At 44.4% G+C, this 18,227-nt stretch overlaps 1 protein-coding gene across 10 annotated transcripts in view; it reads right to left on the bottom strand.

The window, feature by feature from the left end:
* Positions 1 to 7,389: 7,389 nt before the first annotated feature.
* Sh3gl3 (SH3 domain containing GRB2 like 3, endophilin A3) overlaps positions 7,390 to 18,227 on the bottom strand; it is a 133,689-nt gene continuing 122,851 nt past the window's right edge. For 8 of the 10 annotated variants that reach the window (XM_006969966.4, XM_076546280.1, XM_015989507.3 and 5 more), the window contains exon 9: positions 7,390 to 8,044. In XM_006969966.4, coding sequence (XP_006970028.1) covers positions 7,839 to 8,044 — 206 coding nt within the window. In that variant the 3' untranslated portion in view covers positions 7,390 to 7,838. Of the gene's footprint in view, positions 8,045 to 16,536; positions 16,645 to 18,227 lie in introns of all 10 variants that reach the window. The other 2 variants (XR_013042895.1, XR_013042892.1) reach the window with 1 other exon arrangement.

Raw genomic sequence — 18,227 nt, 5'->3', positions numbered from 1 at the left:
ATCCTGAACTGAAAGGCACATTAAAAGGACAATACACCGCAATCAAAGGATTTTATAACTGGACTGTAAGGACAGTTCAGTATATGCAAATAAATGTGATAAATCATGCATTGCTGCTGTTGTTCCAAACAAAAGATCCAGCCAATCAGCCTTAGTAGAACATAACCCACCCTGCCTCCCTGTCTCCTCTCCAGGAAGTTGTGGAATCTTCTTTTACACTGTGTGAAGATGTGTCACTGCGAATGGTTTAATAAAAAGCTAAATAGCCAATAACTAGGCAGGAGATATAGACAGGACTTCTGGACAGAGAGAGAGCTCTGTGAAGAAGGTGAGGTCACGAGCAGGACATAGAGGGAGCAAGATGAATAGAAATGGATTAATTTAAGTTATAAGAACTGTGGGACAAGCCTAAACTACAGGCTGAGCTTTCATAGTAATAAATCTCAGTGTCATTTTTTTGTGAGCTTATGGCCCAAATGAAAGTCCGACTACAAATAGCATCCAATGTAGGGCATATATTTCCACATAGGGCCTGAGAAAGCAGTCTCTTGGGTAGGCTCAGTGTACAGAAGCACAGCTCTTAAGAGGCCCTCCTACTGAGCACTTATATGGGATTTATGAGCAGTGGGAAGCACATTACTCAGTGGCAGGAGACTAGGTAGAAGTGCCTACCAGAGCTGGGGCAGATAGACTGGCTCCAGGCTGGGCCAGCAGGCATGAGGCTCTACTCTCAGACCCGAAGCAGGCTGGCTGCCGCCAGGCCACGTGCTAGTGGCCGAGGGCTTAGCTATCACTTAACAGTTTAAGGTTTGACTCATGTGCGTCAGATAATGCTGTGACTGCATGGCTGCAGACACTTAGTAAAGTGGTCCAGACCAAGAAAACCTCTGAACAGATATATTTAAAAATGTGCTTAGGCTGGGCGGTGGTGGTGCACGCCTTTAATCCCAGCAGAGCCAGGCATTTCTCTGTGAGTTCGAGGCCAGCCTGGGCTACAGAGAGAGTTCCAGGAAAGGCACAAAGCTACACAGAGAAACCCTGTCTCAAAAAACAAAAAACAAACAAAAAAAATGTGCTTAGATGCTAAAGAAAGAAAAGAAAATGGGTATGGACAGTCACAGAAAAAAATAAGCAGCCGGGCGTTGGTGGCGCACGCCTTTAATCCCAGCACTCGGGAGGCAGAGGCAGGCGGATCTTTGTGAGTTCGAGGCCAGCCTGGGCTACCAAGTGAGTTCCAGGAAAGGCGCAAAGCTACACAGAGAAACCCTGTCTCGAAAAACCAAAAAAAAAAAAAAAAAAAAAAAAAAAAGCAGTTTATAAATAATAAAATAAAGTCTTTAAGAGAAAATAAAATAACATAAAAAAGATAAGTCACATAAAGATGGGAAATAATACAGGGAGTCTGGATCCTATATGGTGTCTTGCTAACTTTGATGATGAGGAATGACAGCTGCTGAGAGACATGGGATTGTAAAATGAACTGCTGAATTAAACCAGCCTAGATACTTTAGAGATTGCTTTGCTTTAAAATGGAAGTCAGAAAATGTATTGCTTTAGGGAAGAGATTATACCTTTGTTTCCCCAGAAAATGAAAGGCTGTGGATTCCTTCAAGATTGGTAGAGATCAGGTTTGACAGGAGGAGACTCCCTGGAAACCCTGGCTACAGACATAAAGAGATAAACCTAGAAAAACTACAAGACAGGTGATGGTTATGCTTACCTGCACAAACATAAAACAAAAAAAAATCATCTTTGGCTGGCTTGTGTACAACACACAGTCCATACTCGTATTAATGTAGATATGTATTTAACTTTTGAAAATTTGTATATTTTTAGAGCAAGGGGACCAGACACCAATGAAAATAGGTGGCCCAGGTGATCCAGCCTCTCAGAGTGCCTCTGTTGCAGTTTCCTCGGAGTTTTACATCCAGAAAATGTAAAGCTTTTCATTTCAAGGCTTTTGGCTTGATAATCAAGTCTCATCTACTCCAGTCAGGACTACAGATAAGCTTTGCGCTTTCCCATTGCATAGAGAACTAGAAAACAAATGTTATGGCTAGCTCTCCCAGGACTTGACCATTAACCTAATTTCCTCAGGGTCCCCCAAAGATGCCCCAGACAACAAGAAGCAATCTAGAGAATATGATGCCCACATTCCCAAGAGGTGGGATGGGTGGGGTTTGGTCATTTGATGTGTTATGGATGTTTGTCATCGTTTAGGGAGGTTGGTTACAAATTGTTATTGGTAATGGTCAGGAAAAAAAACCTGAAAAAAAGAGATTAGATTCAGGGATCTCTTTCTGAAGGGGAAAAGGGAGATATATAATAGAAATGATGAGATAAAAGGTTAAATTGTTGAGTCTACTTTTGAACAAATATTATACATTGGTGTGAATTTTTGTATACTTACACAAATTTAAGGTTATTTTAGTTCTACTGTATATGTTTCTACTCTTGTTTAAGGTATTATACCTATGCAGCTCATTTTTAAATATAATGTAAAATTTTAGTCCTTGAAAGCTATTTAGGATAATAAAAAATATCGGCTAAGAATTAGTCATTTATAACAATCAAACTTATAGTCAGGTTAGGTATATTTTCAGAGTCATATAGACATATATTTTAAGTAGATAAATGTTCTTCAAACACTTCAAAGACCTACAGAATATGGCATTTAAAATGTTATAGTAACATAAGGCTTTTCATGACAGTGAGACAGGTCTGCTCAATTTGACAGCACCAACTGGCAGCACCAATCTACTTCAAAAAAATGATAAGCATCGAAGAACCTCCATGAAGTTTGCTTTCTTTGTGGCAAAAGCTAACCATTTGGGCTGTCCTTGCCTCAATTGCTGACAGTATACTGTCCAAACTGGACAAGCCGTCCACACACACAAAAAAGCAACTACCACAATTTGCCAAGATAGGACAGTCCTTGAAAATTTTTGCATTACAGGAAAGTCTGTCAGATATTCTAGGCCAAAGATGGATGCCCCAACATTGCAGAGGAACCTTGGAGTGACTGTCTAGGCAGCCAGATGTCTCTGTCATTTCTATAGTTTTGGAAGTTACTTTCTCTGCATTTCCTGTTTACTCAAGTAATATTTTATCCTTCTTGGGTCTCTGATGGGGATTGAAGACTAGATATATATATAGTTTTACAGTTTTCTTTGTTACCAAATTTACAAAAAAAAAGCTTATATAAGAGATGTAAAGTTTATAAGGTTGAGAAACATAAAGGCTTAAGTTGTTTATCTAAAAAAAATGTTTTAATGTCTAAAAAGATAGTTTTAGAATAAAAGTTATGCCAAAAAATGGTTTAGGTATAAAATTTTAGACTAAGACAGGATACATAATGCAGTATTTTCTCTAAATTTGACAAATGCAAATGGACTGAACATTGTAAATGTAATTCTTACCTGATAATTGTTCTTATTGTATATAGTTTTAGTGTGTTAAAATTAAAACCTTTCTTTTTTTATTTAGACAAAAAAGGGGAAATGTTGTGAAATATTCTTTTACACTGTGTGAAGATGTGTCACTGTGATTGGTTTAACAAAAAGCTAAATGACCAGTAGCTAGGTAGGAAGATACAGCAGGGACTTCTGGACAGAGAGCTCTGGGAAGAAGGCAGGGTCCCAAGCTGGATGCTACCTGATGCTTCTGCCTATATGCTACTTTCTATTTGTTCTTTTACTTTTGCTTGCTATAGATTTAATAAATGCACCCAATCAAAACTGAAAGTATAGCCATCATAGATCACTCTCTACCACACAGAACAGCATAAAATGAAAATCTGAAAATCTGCATAGCAAAGTAAACAATCAACCTTAAGATTGCAATAATATATCTGCAAATAATATTTCTAGCAAGGAGTTAATATCTAAAGTAATTATGGAATTTATACAAATCAATGGCAAAAGTAAAATAAAATAACCTAATTTTGAAACAAGCAAGGAGCCCAAATAATGTTCAGCAGATACAAAGAAAAGTACTCAGTATCACCAATTAGAAAAAAAAAATCAACACCACAGTGGGGTGTGGTGGGTTTGCTTATCTTTGGTTTTGGTCTCCACAGTTTCTAGTGGGTAACTGCAATCTGGAAATATTAAATGGAAAAATTCCAGAAATGAGTAATTCCTTGTTATAACTTATAGACCACTATGAGTAACGTGTTGAAATCTTCCACTGTCTTGCTCCATCATGCCCTGGACATGGGTCGTCTAGATGTCCAGGGTGTCCACACAGTATACACTACCTGCTCAGCAGTCACTTAGTAGGATGTCTACTGTCACATCTACTGCTGTGGTATAACAGTGCTTGTGTTTAAGCAATACTTATTGTATTGAGCATGCCCTCATTAGTACATCATCAGTACAAAGGTGGAGATGGTAGCATCTTGGATATGCCAGGGAAAGGCTGTACAGAGTTTTTCATTTAAGCAAAAATTATGAACTTCTTAAGAGGTAAAATAATCATGTGCTAAGGTTGACAAAAAACCTGTGATAAAATCTATGAAATTATGAAGTCAAAATGAAGGGAACTTGTGTTATTTTACCATCCTACCAGACTATAGACGCGAGGGCCACAGTGCATACGAGATGCTTAGTTAAGTCTGTGTACACACACATAGGCAGAATCTGTGGTGTGTGTGTGTGTGTGTGTGTGTGTGTGTGTGTGTGTATACATGCATGTATCTGTCTCTCTCTGTCTCTGTCTCTGTCTGTCTTTCTCTCTCTCTCTCTCTCTCTCTCGTGTGTGTGTGTGTGTGTGTGTGTGTGTGTGTGTGTGTGTGTGTGTGTGTGTAAATTACTGAGTAGTTGGTTTCAAGCATCTACTCTAGGCTTAAGATATTTAGCATATCCCCAGCAGTTAGGGTAAATGGCTGTGTCACCTTACCTCAGAGACAAGTGATAACAAGTGGTGAGGGACTGGAGAATGGGGGACGCCACAACACTGCTGGTGGTAATATAAACTGATGGAGACATCACAGAACACAGTACGGAAAAGCAACAAACATACAACCTTTAGGAAATATAGGCACTTTAAGAAGGAGGTCAATTAATACACCAAATTAACATAAATCTGAGTTGAGTTTGCTTGTCCTTTTGACCCATTTCCATATAAAACAACTTTAAAATGCATAACATAATAATTGACCAGGAAACTGGGAATGTGTAAGAGCAGAAACCTAGTTATAATTTATGCACCCACACAATAAAATAGTATATAGCTAGTTCAAGGAGTTAGGCCTGCAATTAACGTGTAAAGTTGAAATCACAATACACACTCCCATTCATGTACACATGTGACTCCAGAAGTATACAAGTGCAATATGGGAAGAACATAATGCACATCGTCACAACAATAATTCTTTTGAGGTTGTGGACTAAATGGTGATTTCCACTTTCCTTTATAACTTTGCAGACAGCCTGACTTTTCCTATAATACATTTGCATTGCCTTTTACAATTAGAAAAATAAAGCTACTTGAGTGTTCAAAATTGTTTTGGCAATAAAAGGAAATTTACATGACTTTCTTCATGATGAGACTAGAAAACATGATGCAAGCTGGGCAGTGTGCCCCTTAGTTATTTTGTCAACTTGACACGAGCTAGGGTTATCCGGAAAGGGGGAGCCTCAGTTGAGAAAATGCCCCTCAGGGTATCCTGTACGCAATGCCACCCCTGGGCTGATGGTCCCGGGTTTACATAATAGAGAAGACAGAACAAGCCAGTAGGCAGCACTCCTCCGGGTCTCTGGTTAGCTCCTACCTGACTTCCCTCCATGATGGACGGCCACAGTCTGTAAGACAAAATAAACCCGGCCCCGAGTTGCTTTTGCTCAGTGTTCACTGCAGCAGCAGAAAGCAGACCGAGAAGGCCATATGTGCCCAGGAAGCTGTGAGTGCTCACAATGAAATGTTCTCCCCGACAGCCGGTGAGGAGAAGCTGGTGTCAAGTGTGTGCCAGGAGCCAGGTGTTATCTGCCAGCCTTCTCTACAAGCTTCATGTCGCGATGGGACCCTGCCAAACAGCTGAGGCCACAAGCCCATGAAGAGACAGAGTGCACAGCACAGTCACTGCCAGGGCGTGGCTACCATGCCCCCTCCTCAGCAGCTGTCTGGCAGTTAACCGAGTCCTATTTTCAATTGCTTTAAAGTGATCTGATGTAATTTGCTGGAATTTTTCAGTTGTTATTAGTGGAAATTAATCTGTAGCTCCCAACTAACTCCAGTTACTGCTTATTTCCCTTAACGAGTTATCAAAGCTAATACTAAGCATCAAGAGTGCCCCTGGGTTTCTCATTGGTAAATTTCTAATATAGCAAATGAAGAGTAAAAGATGGGGATAAAAACAGGCTTGTTTGTGACTTTACATCGTGAAAAGGTGTGATGAGAGCTATTCTAGAAGGGTGAAGACCATGGGCATGGGAGATAACTGTGAATTAAGATTTCAGCTCTGACACTTAACTGTGCAACTGGAAAAGTGACTTGGCATTTCTGTGGCGCAGTCCTAGTATCTGAAGAATGGGCATCAGATGGACCTCATGGGATGGTGTCTGAGGATTTCACAGAAGCTGCTTTGAGAAGAACCCAGCATATAATAAGTATCCAGTGAATGTTAAGAATTACCATTTCCCATAGACACTGAATGTATGAGGTGCACGCATGTACACACACACACACACACACACACACACACACACACACACACACACACACAGGAACCTGTTAAGAAAGCCACCTCAGGAGACTAGGAAACCCGACTTAGGTCACCTTCTCTGGTGCGAGTGATCAACACTGCAGGTCACAGTGACTGATGAGCACTTGTGTCAGCATCAATCACACAATCAGAGCTCAAACTCTGCTTCTGCTACTACTCGGTTGTCTAATCCTGGACGAGCCATTCATGACTCCCCTTCTCTGCAAAGGGGAGCAATGACCACCTCTTCTTTGTGGGGCAGGGTTGCTGTGGACTCTGCCTAGCATTAGCACATGACAAGGTCATACTCAGATTAAGGCCAGGGCTGTTCAGTAAACCTAAATCATTGGACACGCAGCCCAACAAACCATGCTACTCCCTCAGCACCCACAATGGGACTCCTTGAAAACCTGCCTGCCCATATGGGACAGCAGACAGAGCCTGAGGTGGGCTGTTGTATACACTTAGCACCAGGCAAGAAGGTTTTCTAGTCTTCAGCTGAGAAGAGGATGAACCATGTTTAAATCAGTGGCTAAGAAAAGGTCCACACCCCCACCTGCTGGTCCTGATGTATAGCCATCATCTAAGGACCCTGCCTGCGACCCAGGTCAGCCAAGGAGGAGCTTGTGCAGAAGTCTGTGCTTAAAAAACAATTTAACATAAAAAAAATAATAATAACCATAGTCTTTTACGAACACAGTGTGTCATGTTTATTGGGCTGTTCACAGGTAGCTTAAAACAGGAAAAGACTGGATGCCATCAAAATCTCAAGAAACAGAAGCTTTAGTTTTCTCAGCTGCAAAGGGTGCATTCCACTGCAGCTAAGGACGACACAGGCCATTTGCTCACATATCTCTAATGGGCACAATTCACTTTTTTTTTTTTTAAAGCAACAGGAAGCAAATACATTGAACCAATGACTTTTTAGAACAAGAAGAAAACTATCTTTATGAGTTAGGACAAAGAAATCAGTTATACAAATTAAATCGATACAAAATACATTATAAAGGAAACACACATACAAAAGTGATTAAGTGGGCCAGAGAGCGAGGATGCCACAGAACACCACACTGAGAGAACACTGGTGCACATTCATTTCAGTTAGGAAATTAGGTCCGAAAGACGACAGACACGTTTACCGAGGTAAAGGCACAATGACTTCCACGTAATTAATGGGGAAGTAGCCGGATTCCCCATCTAACACTCCTTCATACCAGTTTTCATCTATCTGACTGGTTAAGGTGATGATGTCCCCTTCTTTAAATCCTAATTCTCCTTCGTTTTCTGGCTCAAAGTCATAGAGACCACGACAGCAGGGCTGATCCTCGGGAATGTGAGTACCTGTCCATGTGATATGGAGACAAAAAAAGAACAGGTTAACGTGACAGTCACCCAGGGAAACAGGAAGTGGGGGAGGAGCCTGTGCTTGCCTCTCCGCCCACTCCAAAGCTGGCTGCCATTGCTCTTGGGTACTGTTTGTGGTCCCTGGCCTCCTCCGGCCTCCTCAGCTCTCCAGCTGCCTCAGGCAACCCCCTGTACCCAGTTCTGTCTTCCTGGCCCTCTGAGGATGAGGATACATGCCCAGCCCACCTCCACTCATCTTGGCCCAGAGCCCGAGGGGAAAAGCAAATCACGGGGTCCCAGCCCTGGCTCCAGAAGGCTCAGACTTTCCCTTTGGTGACGGGATGGTCCTTGAGGGAGCCAAAGGACAAGGAGTGCTGAGGTGATGATGTGGGGACCAGGAACCAGGAGCCAGGAGCCAGAACAGGAATACAAATATTCACAGAGACGACTAATGGGCTTAAGAGTTCTCACAACAACTATTTTCCCCCCAAAAGTCAAACAAACATGGTCACTGTAAAAGAGAAAATGTGTATGCAGATTTGGGATAAGCCAACTCTCACTCGTTGACTCAGAGAAAAGCATCAGGAAGCCTGCGAATGCCAGGTGTCTGTATGAACATATATTTGTGGATATATTTCCATGTACTTGCTTTCACTAACTAATACTCTGTACTTAGTGCTGCAAACCTGGCCCCACACACGGCCACTAGCTACTGGCCAGCTGCCACCCGTCCCAATTGCCCTTTACTGCTGGCATCTGTCTCAGCCAGTCTCTTCTGAGCACCCCTGATCTTGCCGAGTCTTGTGGCCCGCCCTTCCTTCCTCCCTTCTCTCCCTGCCTCCTTCCATCTTCCTCATCTCTCTTCTGCCCTGTTCCCTCCCTTTTTCTTCTTTTAGCTTTTCTCAGCTTTGATAGATAACTGTGCTGATATTTTATTTGTGCTCTATCAAATAAAGCTTGCCTGGGGATCAGAGGACAGAGCCAGCCACTATATTAAACATAGAGGTCAGGCAGCGGTAGCACACACCTTTAATCCTAGCATTTGGGAGGCAGAGATTCATCTGGATCTCTGTGAGTTCAAGGCCACACTGGGAACAGAGCTAGACATGGTGGCACACGCCTTTAATCACAGCACCAGTTAACCATAAAGGTCTAGAGGTCTGTACAGACAGACAGGAAGTGATGTAGCTGGGCGGAGATAGGAAGTAAGATGGCAGGGCGCAGAAAGGTATATAGGTGTGAGTATACAGGAAGTAGGTCTCTCTTGGGCTGAGGATTTCCTAGCAGTAAGAACTTGTGGCTAGCTTGTTCTATCCCTCTGATCTTTCAGCTTTCACCCCAATATCTGGCTCCAGGTTTTTTTTTTTATTAATAAGACCTTTTAAGATTCATGTTATAGATAACTCTGAAGAAAGTAGCATGTACATCTCTTGACACAGACACACACAAACATCTGCATTTTTTTCCTGAGAGTAACTGCCTAGAACAGGATTTGATCATCATAGACCATGAAGATGCTTGACACGTGCTATCGATTTAATATCTACCTGTATTTTAACAAATTAGGAGCCCTCAAATACTCCAAAAAACTGGCCTCTTTCTGCCAAGTTTGGTACAAACTATTCCAGCTTCTCATCTGTTGGTATGTTTTATTTTTTGCAGTTTGTGCTGGCAACTGGGCAAGTAGCAGATTTTCTACTTTGCTTTGGAGTATATAATTTCAGGACAGTAAAGGAGGGTAAATGAGGCTTTTCACTCATAGTTCACTCTCCACAGCCATGTATGGTTATTGAACAAAAGTTTTTAAGTCATTTACTTTTATTTTATGTGCATTGGTGTTTTACCTGCATGGATGTCTGTGTGAGCATGTCAGAAAACCCCTAGAGAAACACACAGTCCTGAGCTGCCATGTGGTTGCTGGGAATTGAACCTGGGTCCTAGGGAAGAACAGCCAGTGCTCTTAACTGCTGAGCCATCTCTCCAGCCCCCCTTGAACAGAATTTTATTTGAGAATTTTAATTAATTTTTTTTCATGTTACAACTTTTGTTTTTAATCCATGTAGATTTTGGCAAAAGGAGGAAATTTTATTATGTTTTTATAATGCTAAAGCAGTTACAATTTTAAAATGATCCTTTTTCTTCACTGATTTCAAATACTGCTTTTATATCTTATTGTTGAGAGTCTTCCTATGTAGCCCAGGCTGACCTTGAACTCAAAGGGATCCTCCTGCCTCCACTTCCCAAGTGTTGGGATTACAGATGTGTACCATCACACCTGGCTTTATCATTCAATTATCATGAGCCCTGTAGTCTATTTTGAGATTTTTCAATTTAGTTCAACTGATCCATTTGGTAACAGTACCATATCTCTTTTCACAGTATATCTTTAAAGCAAATGCTAATAACTAGTAAAGCAAGTTTCTGGCCACTATTCCATTATAGAATTTCCTGGGTATTTTTTTAATCATCCAGGTAAACTTTAGTGCCACTGTATAATTTCCATTTTGACTGGATTACACTTGGTGTTTTTTCCTCTGAGTAGTAATAAAATTAATTTTAAAAGACTTTTTAAATGACTGGCCATTTGAAAAGGCCATACTAATTCCAGTACCACATTCTGACTCTGGGGCAGGCATACTCTTGCTCCTATTTTATGATTTCTGTGCCTATACTTAAAAGTGAAATGACTTAAGCAGGCTTTGGAAACACAGTTACGTTGATTTTTTTTTCCTTTTGGAAGTAAAAATTTCTTCTTTGTTTTCTAGATATTCTAAAGATTTTCCACAAATTCCCCAAGCCTATGAGTTAGTGAATATGGGGTACTTTCCAGGCTAGTTTAAGACAATGGACTTAGCTTGTCTAGGGTTAGACATGGCTTTCTGCTCCAGCTCTCAGAGCCACTCCAGAACCTCAGGGGTTCCCACAGTGAGGAGCTGAAGTTGTAATGACAGGCAAGAGCTGAAGGCCTTGACCAAGTGAGATGATGCGTTAGTTGGATAAAGGTTTGGAGCATGGACCGCTGGTGAGACCAAGACTGTCTCTAGGGACGGGATGGAAGGAAGCTAACCCCCTCCCCAGACTGTGCACACACACGGAGGCCAGAGGCATTAGTTGGAAATCGATCATCCAGAAAGAGATTGGGAGACTCTCTCTGCCACCAACAGCTGCCTCCTGTTGTGAAAGGTTCCCCTAGGCCCCTTCCTGAACCCAGAGCCAGCAGAGGTCATTCTAGAAAGGGAGTGTGGACTCCCAGAGCAAAACCAGCTTCCAATATCCTGACTGTAATATCTGACATGCTTTTCCTTCTGCCATTCAATTTTATGGTTTTCATTTTTATTTCCTTTTTCCATTGCTATTAGGCCTGTGGTGACTTGAACGAGGCTCACATATTTGAATGTCTGCTTCCCAGTTGGTAGACTGTTTGGGAAGGACCAGTAGCTGTGGCCTTGTTACAGGAGGTGTGTTACTGGGGACGGCTCTGAGGTCACCAAGGTGCCTGCCAGGCCTAGTCTCTCTCTTCCTCTCTAACTGTCTGCAGATCAGCATGTAGCTCTCAGCTACTGCTCCAGGACCATGTCTGCTTGCTGCTACCATGTTCCCCACCATGATGGTCATGGACTAATTCTCTGGAATTGCAAGCAAGCCCCAAAGGCTTTCTTATACAAGTTGCCTTGGGTCATGGTGTCTCTTCACAGCAACAGGTCAATGAGTGACCTTCAGACTTCACAGGAGAGTTGAACTTCTGTAAGAGAGTATATTCCTTCCTCACCAAATCTTTGGGGTTCACAAAGAGTAAACAAGAGGAAAAGCCAGAGAGAAAGAATGGGAATGGATTTGGGTATTCCTGCAGTTGGCCAAGGACGACTCCCAGACCTGTTAAAGCAGGCTAGTAACGTAGGTTATCTTTTTAAAACTTCCAGATCTTGCCAACCTGGTGGAGGGGGACTGAGGAGCTCCAGCGTCACAGCCTTCCCTGCATCCACAGTTAGGTTTGGAAGTATGTGGAGCTTCAGCTGCTGGGGGAAGAGAAAGCCACGCTAATGAGGCCTCTCCATCTGCTGAGAGGCAGCCCCCTCCCTCTGGGTGACCTGTAGGCTGACCAGCCTCTCAAAATCTGGGTCTATCCACACAGTGACATCCCGGCCCTTCTGGATGTTCGTAGCACTTGGATGGCTCCTTCCAGGAGAGACCTCACCCCAGCCCGAGTCAGTAAATTCTTTGTGTTATAATGATGGCAGCCAGGGAGACAAATGTAAATGCTGGGGCTTACTTTCGTTGTTCAAGTTGTAAAGAAAAACATTCAGTGATTTCAAAGCACGAGGGAACCGAGTGTCCCCCAGAGAAGTTTCCATCTTTTCCTCTGGTCACACAGTACTTAACGAAGGTGGGCAGGGTTCCACACTGAGAACTCGGGGCTGAGAGTCAAAGTGAGCGAGCGTCACTGCAGGAGAGCTGCCTTAGTGTGGCTGGTAAAAACCACCGGGCTCTTTCCACGTTTCTGCCACTCGTGGGTTCTCCTGAGGAGGAGGTGGGGCAGTGGCTCGGAAAGCATCTCCTCACGCACACTGTCCAGGCAGAAGGCAGTCAGGAAGGCTTGCACAACCCTATCCCCACCCCTTCCGAAAGAGACCACAGTGTCTGATATCAAGCCAGAAAGAAACACCCATGTTCCAGACCCCAAACAATGGCCTGTCTCACTCTAGGTCACTCTCCACACAACCTGTGACGCTGCTGAGATGCTGTGTGGGTTATCACACCCACTGTGAGGCTCCCTATCTAGTTTTCTCCTCCACTTACTCTACCTGCAGTGACCAAAACACATTCTTTTTTTTTTTTTTTTTTTGGTTTTTTTTCGAGACAGGGTTTCTCTGTGTAGCTTTGCACCTTTCCTGGGACTCACTTGGTAGCCCAGGCTGGCCTCGAACTCACAGAGGTCCACCTGGCTCTGTCTCCCGAGTGCTGGGATTAAAGGCGTGCGCCACCACCGCCCGGCTCCCAAAACACATTCTAAGTAGGAGACAGTTGTCCAAACCAACTTGTAAGTGTATACATGCACACGCTCATACACATACAAACACAAACATACATACACACACACACACACACACACACACACACACCTGAACTCATCAGGGAACAGACACATGACTCACTTCTCACTTCGTTCATTATAGGAAAGGGCCACTGCCCTGTTGCCCACTTTGATATTCCCAGGGAGGCAGTGGCCAGGACTCACATCACACTGCACCGGCAAAGAGACACTAGATAAGGTGCATCTCATGAGACCACCAGGAAGAAAGACTCCATAAAGGAGCTCCCTGCCTCCCGAGCCTGGGGACCTTTGCCCCCTTTCTGCACCTGCCTTGATACCAAGCACGCTCCTTGGATGGAGAGAGATTTGTCGATCAGAACTTGGGCTATCCTGAACCACCCTTGTGGCAGTACAACATTCTGAAATAGTTACTGGTACATTTTTCATTCTGGGCCACTTTTCTTACCGGGGGTCCTCAACCAGGTAAGCCTCCCTAGAGGGAGCACAGAACCTGCACATGAACCAAGTGTTCCGTGTGTAGCTTGTAAGTTCTAAAACGTTGCTGTTCCACTTGTGAAACACTGTGACAATCAAGGCTTTCAGGCTTCTGTGCCGGAGACCAGGCACATTTTGTAAGATTTAAGAAACAGGCAGACTCTGGTTCGAAAGGACCAGTGCTTGAAGACCTTAGGGCCTAGAGATTTTATTCAATCCATGGAGATGGAGTGGCTGTTTCTTGCTACTTAGAAAAAGAGAGAGAAGAACTTCCTAGAAGGGGAAGGACCTGGAGAGAGAAGACAGTGGCCCACAGCATGGAAACATCTCCTCGATTATACCCAGAGGATGACGTCAGCCCCACTTCTCACTGCAACTCTGGGTCAAAGCAGGTTCCCAAAGTGCTCTGAGCCAGGGAAAATGTGGTGTAATGAAACCAAAGAGGGGCTTGAGGTAACCACCACTGCTCTCCACAAAATGTGGACAGGTCCCCCAAGTGCTGGCAGGAGTGAGGCAGGCCTGGGGGGCCACGGGCCACCTGCAGAACATCATAGATGCTCAGCACACACAGAACTGGCATCTCAGAGGTGGGACTGGAGCAAGAGACAGCAGCAGACCAGCCCTGGAGCCAGGCTGCCTGTGGAAGCCAGCCTCCGCACGCATAGCTCTCAATCTCCATCAACTGTCCCATGCATTTGGACAATAGCTTGGGATGGACAAGGGGCCGAGGACACAACTAAGGAAAACCACCAGCTCCAAGAAGGGGTTCATCTCTCAATCAACTACAGTTATTTCCTGAAGCCAGTGAGTAATAAATGGGCCGTCTATGCTTTTCATTGGAAGAGAATGAATTACCTTGAAATGGCAAGATCACATTTTTTTTTCCATTAAAAGAAATGGAAAAAAGATTAATCTTTTTTTTTTTCTCTTTCCATTTTTGGCAAACAGTGGAAATGGAAAAAAAAAAAAAATCAAGCTGTTTCCGCTGCTGGTCTAAATGGAGACTCATACCAAGCCTAGCTAGAGAAATAAAATTTCTGCCCACCTGAGAGAAAGTGGCTGGGCCTTCCAGGACACAAAATCCACATCACGGAAGATGGAACTTGCAGCCAGCCAAGACCATCTCTGCTTCCTCAGTGTTTGAAATACCCATCTGGAAGATGCCTAAGTGCTTGGTTTCCCACTGCCAGACGTAAGCACCTTCCCACAAAGCTCCTGGCAGGAAAGCAGCTCTCCCGGCCAGCACCCCATCTCTGTCTCTGGGGTCTCAAAGCCCTGAGCCCCTCATTCTACCTTTTGCAGCACTTGGTGGTATCTAGAACCATGGGGGAAAGGTGCACCCAGTTTGTTACGGGCTAGCACAAATCCGTGTGCTCTAGATCAGGGAGCAAGACACCCAGGACCCCATGGGGTCCACTGGAGAAGGCCACAGCACCTCCCACCCACCCTCAGGAGGCCATGTTTATTTTTCTCTTACTTCGGAGACCTGGCCTTCATGTAACATGAGAGGAGAGGTAGGAAACACAGTCTGTCTTTGTGGACAGAGAGAAGAGAGCATTCCTCGTAAATATTTATTATTCAAGCTCTGCTCTACACCTTATGGGAGGAGGGGGAGGGAGGGAGGGAGGGAGGAGGGAGGGAGGGAGGGAGGGAGAGAGAGAGAGACAGAGAGACAGAGAGACAGAGAGAGAGAGATTTCTGTCAGCCACACACAATAGAGATAGAAACCATATTCTTCCTAAACCGAACTTCATTTCCCTCTTGGCTATGATGTGGTCCACTTTCTAACAATAAAGGGTCCCATCTTAACCTCAGGAAAATTCTTCCCAGTGCACATCCCTCAACCTCATCCTAGTTTGCCCAAGTTCCTACTCAAAAGTGTCACTGGCATACACAAATTTTGACTTTTTTTTTTCGTGTAGTAGCCCTCCAATCCCATAATGCCTCATCTTACCCAGCTGCAAACCTCCCCGGTGTTAGTATTTACCTCGTGTGTGGTAACAGTCACACCTCAGCCTCAGAGACAAGGGGTTTCATTCAATGACTAGTTACTGCCGTTTCCCTCCCATGTTAGGGACAGAGAAGGCAGTGTTGAGTTGTGACCCCCGCCCGGGGCAGAGGCCGCTTTGAGGACCACTCTACCTTGTACATCTCTAGGTAGCAGTGGGAAGCTTTATCCCCTCTCCATGCCTCAGCCGACCTCAACTCCTCTCTCTATCTGAGCCTATCCCTGCGCTTCAGCTGAGCTTGGATGCTCAGTCCAACATGTCCCAGGGAGCTCCCAGGCCCAGGAAAGCTGAGAACATCCTCCTCTGCCTGAACCCTACCTACCCTCGAGGGATGAAGGATGTCCTTCCTCCTGTGCCTGGAGTCTGCCATCTGAAACACACTCCCTCCCTAGACACCAGCATCCTGGGCACTGTACCAGAGCAGAGTGCCTGGTTTGTTCTCCCTCGCCCCCTCCCCCACTCCCCTTCCTTAGGCTGGGGAGCTGTTCTCAAGCACTGATTCCACACTTGACTTTGAGGAAGACAAAGGCTGAAGGGGTGGTGAGCAGGGGACGCTCTCTTCCCAAGCAGGAAAACTTGAAGCCTTCCATCAGGCCCGATCTTGAGTATCTTTCAGACCACCAAAGGGCTTTCCAAAACTCTCTCATTTGTTGGCCTTGACTCTGGGAATTTCAAGACTCAGGAAGCACTCTGTCCAAACACCATGAAGGAAAGGCACCCTTGATCTCCTTCACACACACCTACTTTCTGGGAGTCTGGCGGGGGTGGGGGTGGGGATGGAGGCACCCCCTGTCGGTACAAGGCATGGGTCTCCAGGAAGCTCCTGACCTGAGGAGAACTCTCTGTCTTTTAGTAAATGCCCCACACTGTTGTGTCTTTTGAGATTTTGTTCCCATGTTTTGTTTGTTTTTGTTTTGTTTTGTTTAAAAAAAAATATATAGCTTTTTTCTTGCCTCCCTTGTAGCCGGGGTTGCGACCTGTCCCTTTTTCCCGCTGCCAGTGGACCTTCCCGAAGCAGTCGCTCGGGCCCTTCTACTCAGTTGCCTTCAGTCTGTGGTAGGCTGGGAAATCAGACAACCGATTATGTAGTATCAACAGTGGCTGTGCTGCGGGCTCTTACATGTAGCGAGTACCGTGCCCAGCACCTCTAAGTTACAGGCTTTAACTTTATCCTTAGAATAATTTCACCCCTGCTGCACAGAGGACAACATCGGGACCCAGAAGTACAAAGTGACAGAGATGGGACTGTAGTTCCCTCTGCACCCAGGACCCCCTCCATCCTTCTTGGCTGCAGCTGGGGTTAGGGGCAAGGGCATAACTTGTTTCCCATTCTCTTCCTTTTCTCACGTCCAAACGCTCAACAGTGTTGCCTTACTTCTTAAGTGACACCTAGGGCTAGCTACCAAGGCTCAGAGGAGGAGCCTGGCTAGTAGAGAGGATCAGCATTTCAGTGAGGAATGAAACCCAAGTGTCCTGAAGTTGTTTCCACAAGACAGTCACCCTAAGAGCTGACTATGCCTGAAGAATTTGACTCAGTAGTTTATCTCCTAAATATGATGGGACAAAACCAAAACTCAGCATTTTCTTCCTCTTCTCTCCCCTTTTCTTCTCTCCCCGCCACCTCACTGTCCCCCCTCACTGGTCTCCCCCCCCCCACTTGTCTCCAGGCCAAGCTGGCCTCAAGCTTCCTATGCAGCTGAGGATGACCTTAAACGTTTGATGCTCTGGACTCTACCTCCCAGATTCTGGGATTATAACAACACATCACTAGGCCCAGTTAACACAGTACTGGGGATCCAGCCCAGGGCTTCATGCAAGCCAGACATGCGCTCTGCCAGCTGAGCTCCATAACCCAGCCCCAAAAGTTGATTTCTAACTCATTCACAGCAGTCAAGCGTGTGCTCTAGGCCAGGCACCATGCTCAACCTGTACCCAACTATTTCTTTTGAGTTAGAAGGTACATATTTGGTTCAGGCTTTCTCGCTCCAAAACTTATAATCTCAAAGTTTAGTTCTAAATTCTTATGAGGTTAATATTTTTCCCATAGCAGACTAAGATGTAACATTGGTGTATAACTCTGACACACACACACACACACAATTTTGTTCTCACCATGTCGAAATTACAATTTGTATTCATCAGACTAGATGGAAACTAGCAGTTCCTAGGCCCCAGCTCTGGGCTAGATCATCAGAGTCTCAATTTCCTTGAAGCCCTGCCCCCACCTCCAGCCTGTCCCCCCACACAGCTAGCCTTAAACTTCCTGTGCTGATCCCCTGAACCTCCCAAGTACTGGGTTTATACAACTTAAAATTTAAATCTTAATCTATGATGGCTACATTGCAAACTGCTAAGTAAAGTCTATAATTTTTTTTTTTAGAAATAACAGCCCATTATTTGTTACAACAGATGATTTATTGAAATTGCTAATCAGGGGGATGCAAGTTATCATCATAGAAATAAGCCATGCGATTTGTTTTAACCTTACACCAACCATGCACCATCCACACAGGTTGTCACTTGTGGCTAATTAAAAAAAATCTTGTGCCCTATTGTGACAAAGGCCAGCGCTGTCTATTGGGATGACTGCTGTAGATTCTATAGAAGTACTGGCCCATTTAGTTACCCCCTGACTGGGGACCCC

This window comes from Peromyscus maniculatus, chromosome 1, assembly GCF_049852395.1.
Source record: "Peromyscus maniculatus bairdii isolate BWxNUB_F1_BW_parent chromosome 1, HU_Pman_BW_mat_3.1, whole genome shotgun sequence".
In the NCBI taxonomy this organism is placed as follows: domain Eukaryota; kingdom Metazoa; phylum Chordata; class Mammalia; order Rodentia; family Cricetidae; genus Peromyscus; species Peromyscus maniculatus.
This window is presented reverse-complemented; position numbering and strand designations above follow the sequence as displayed.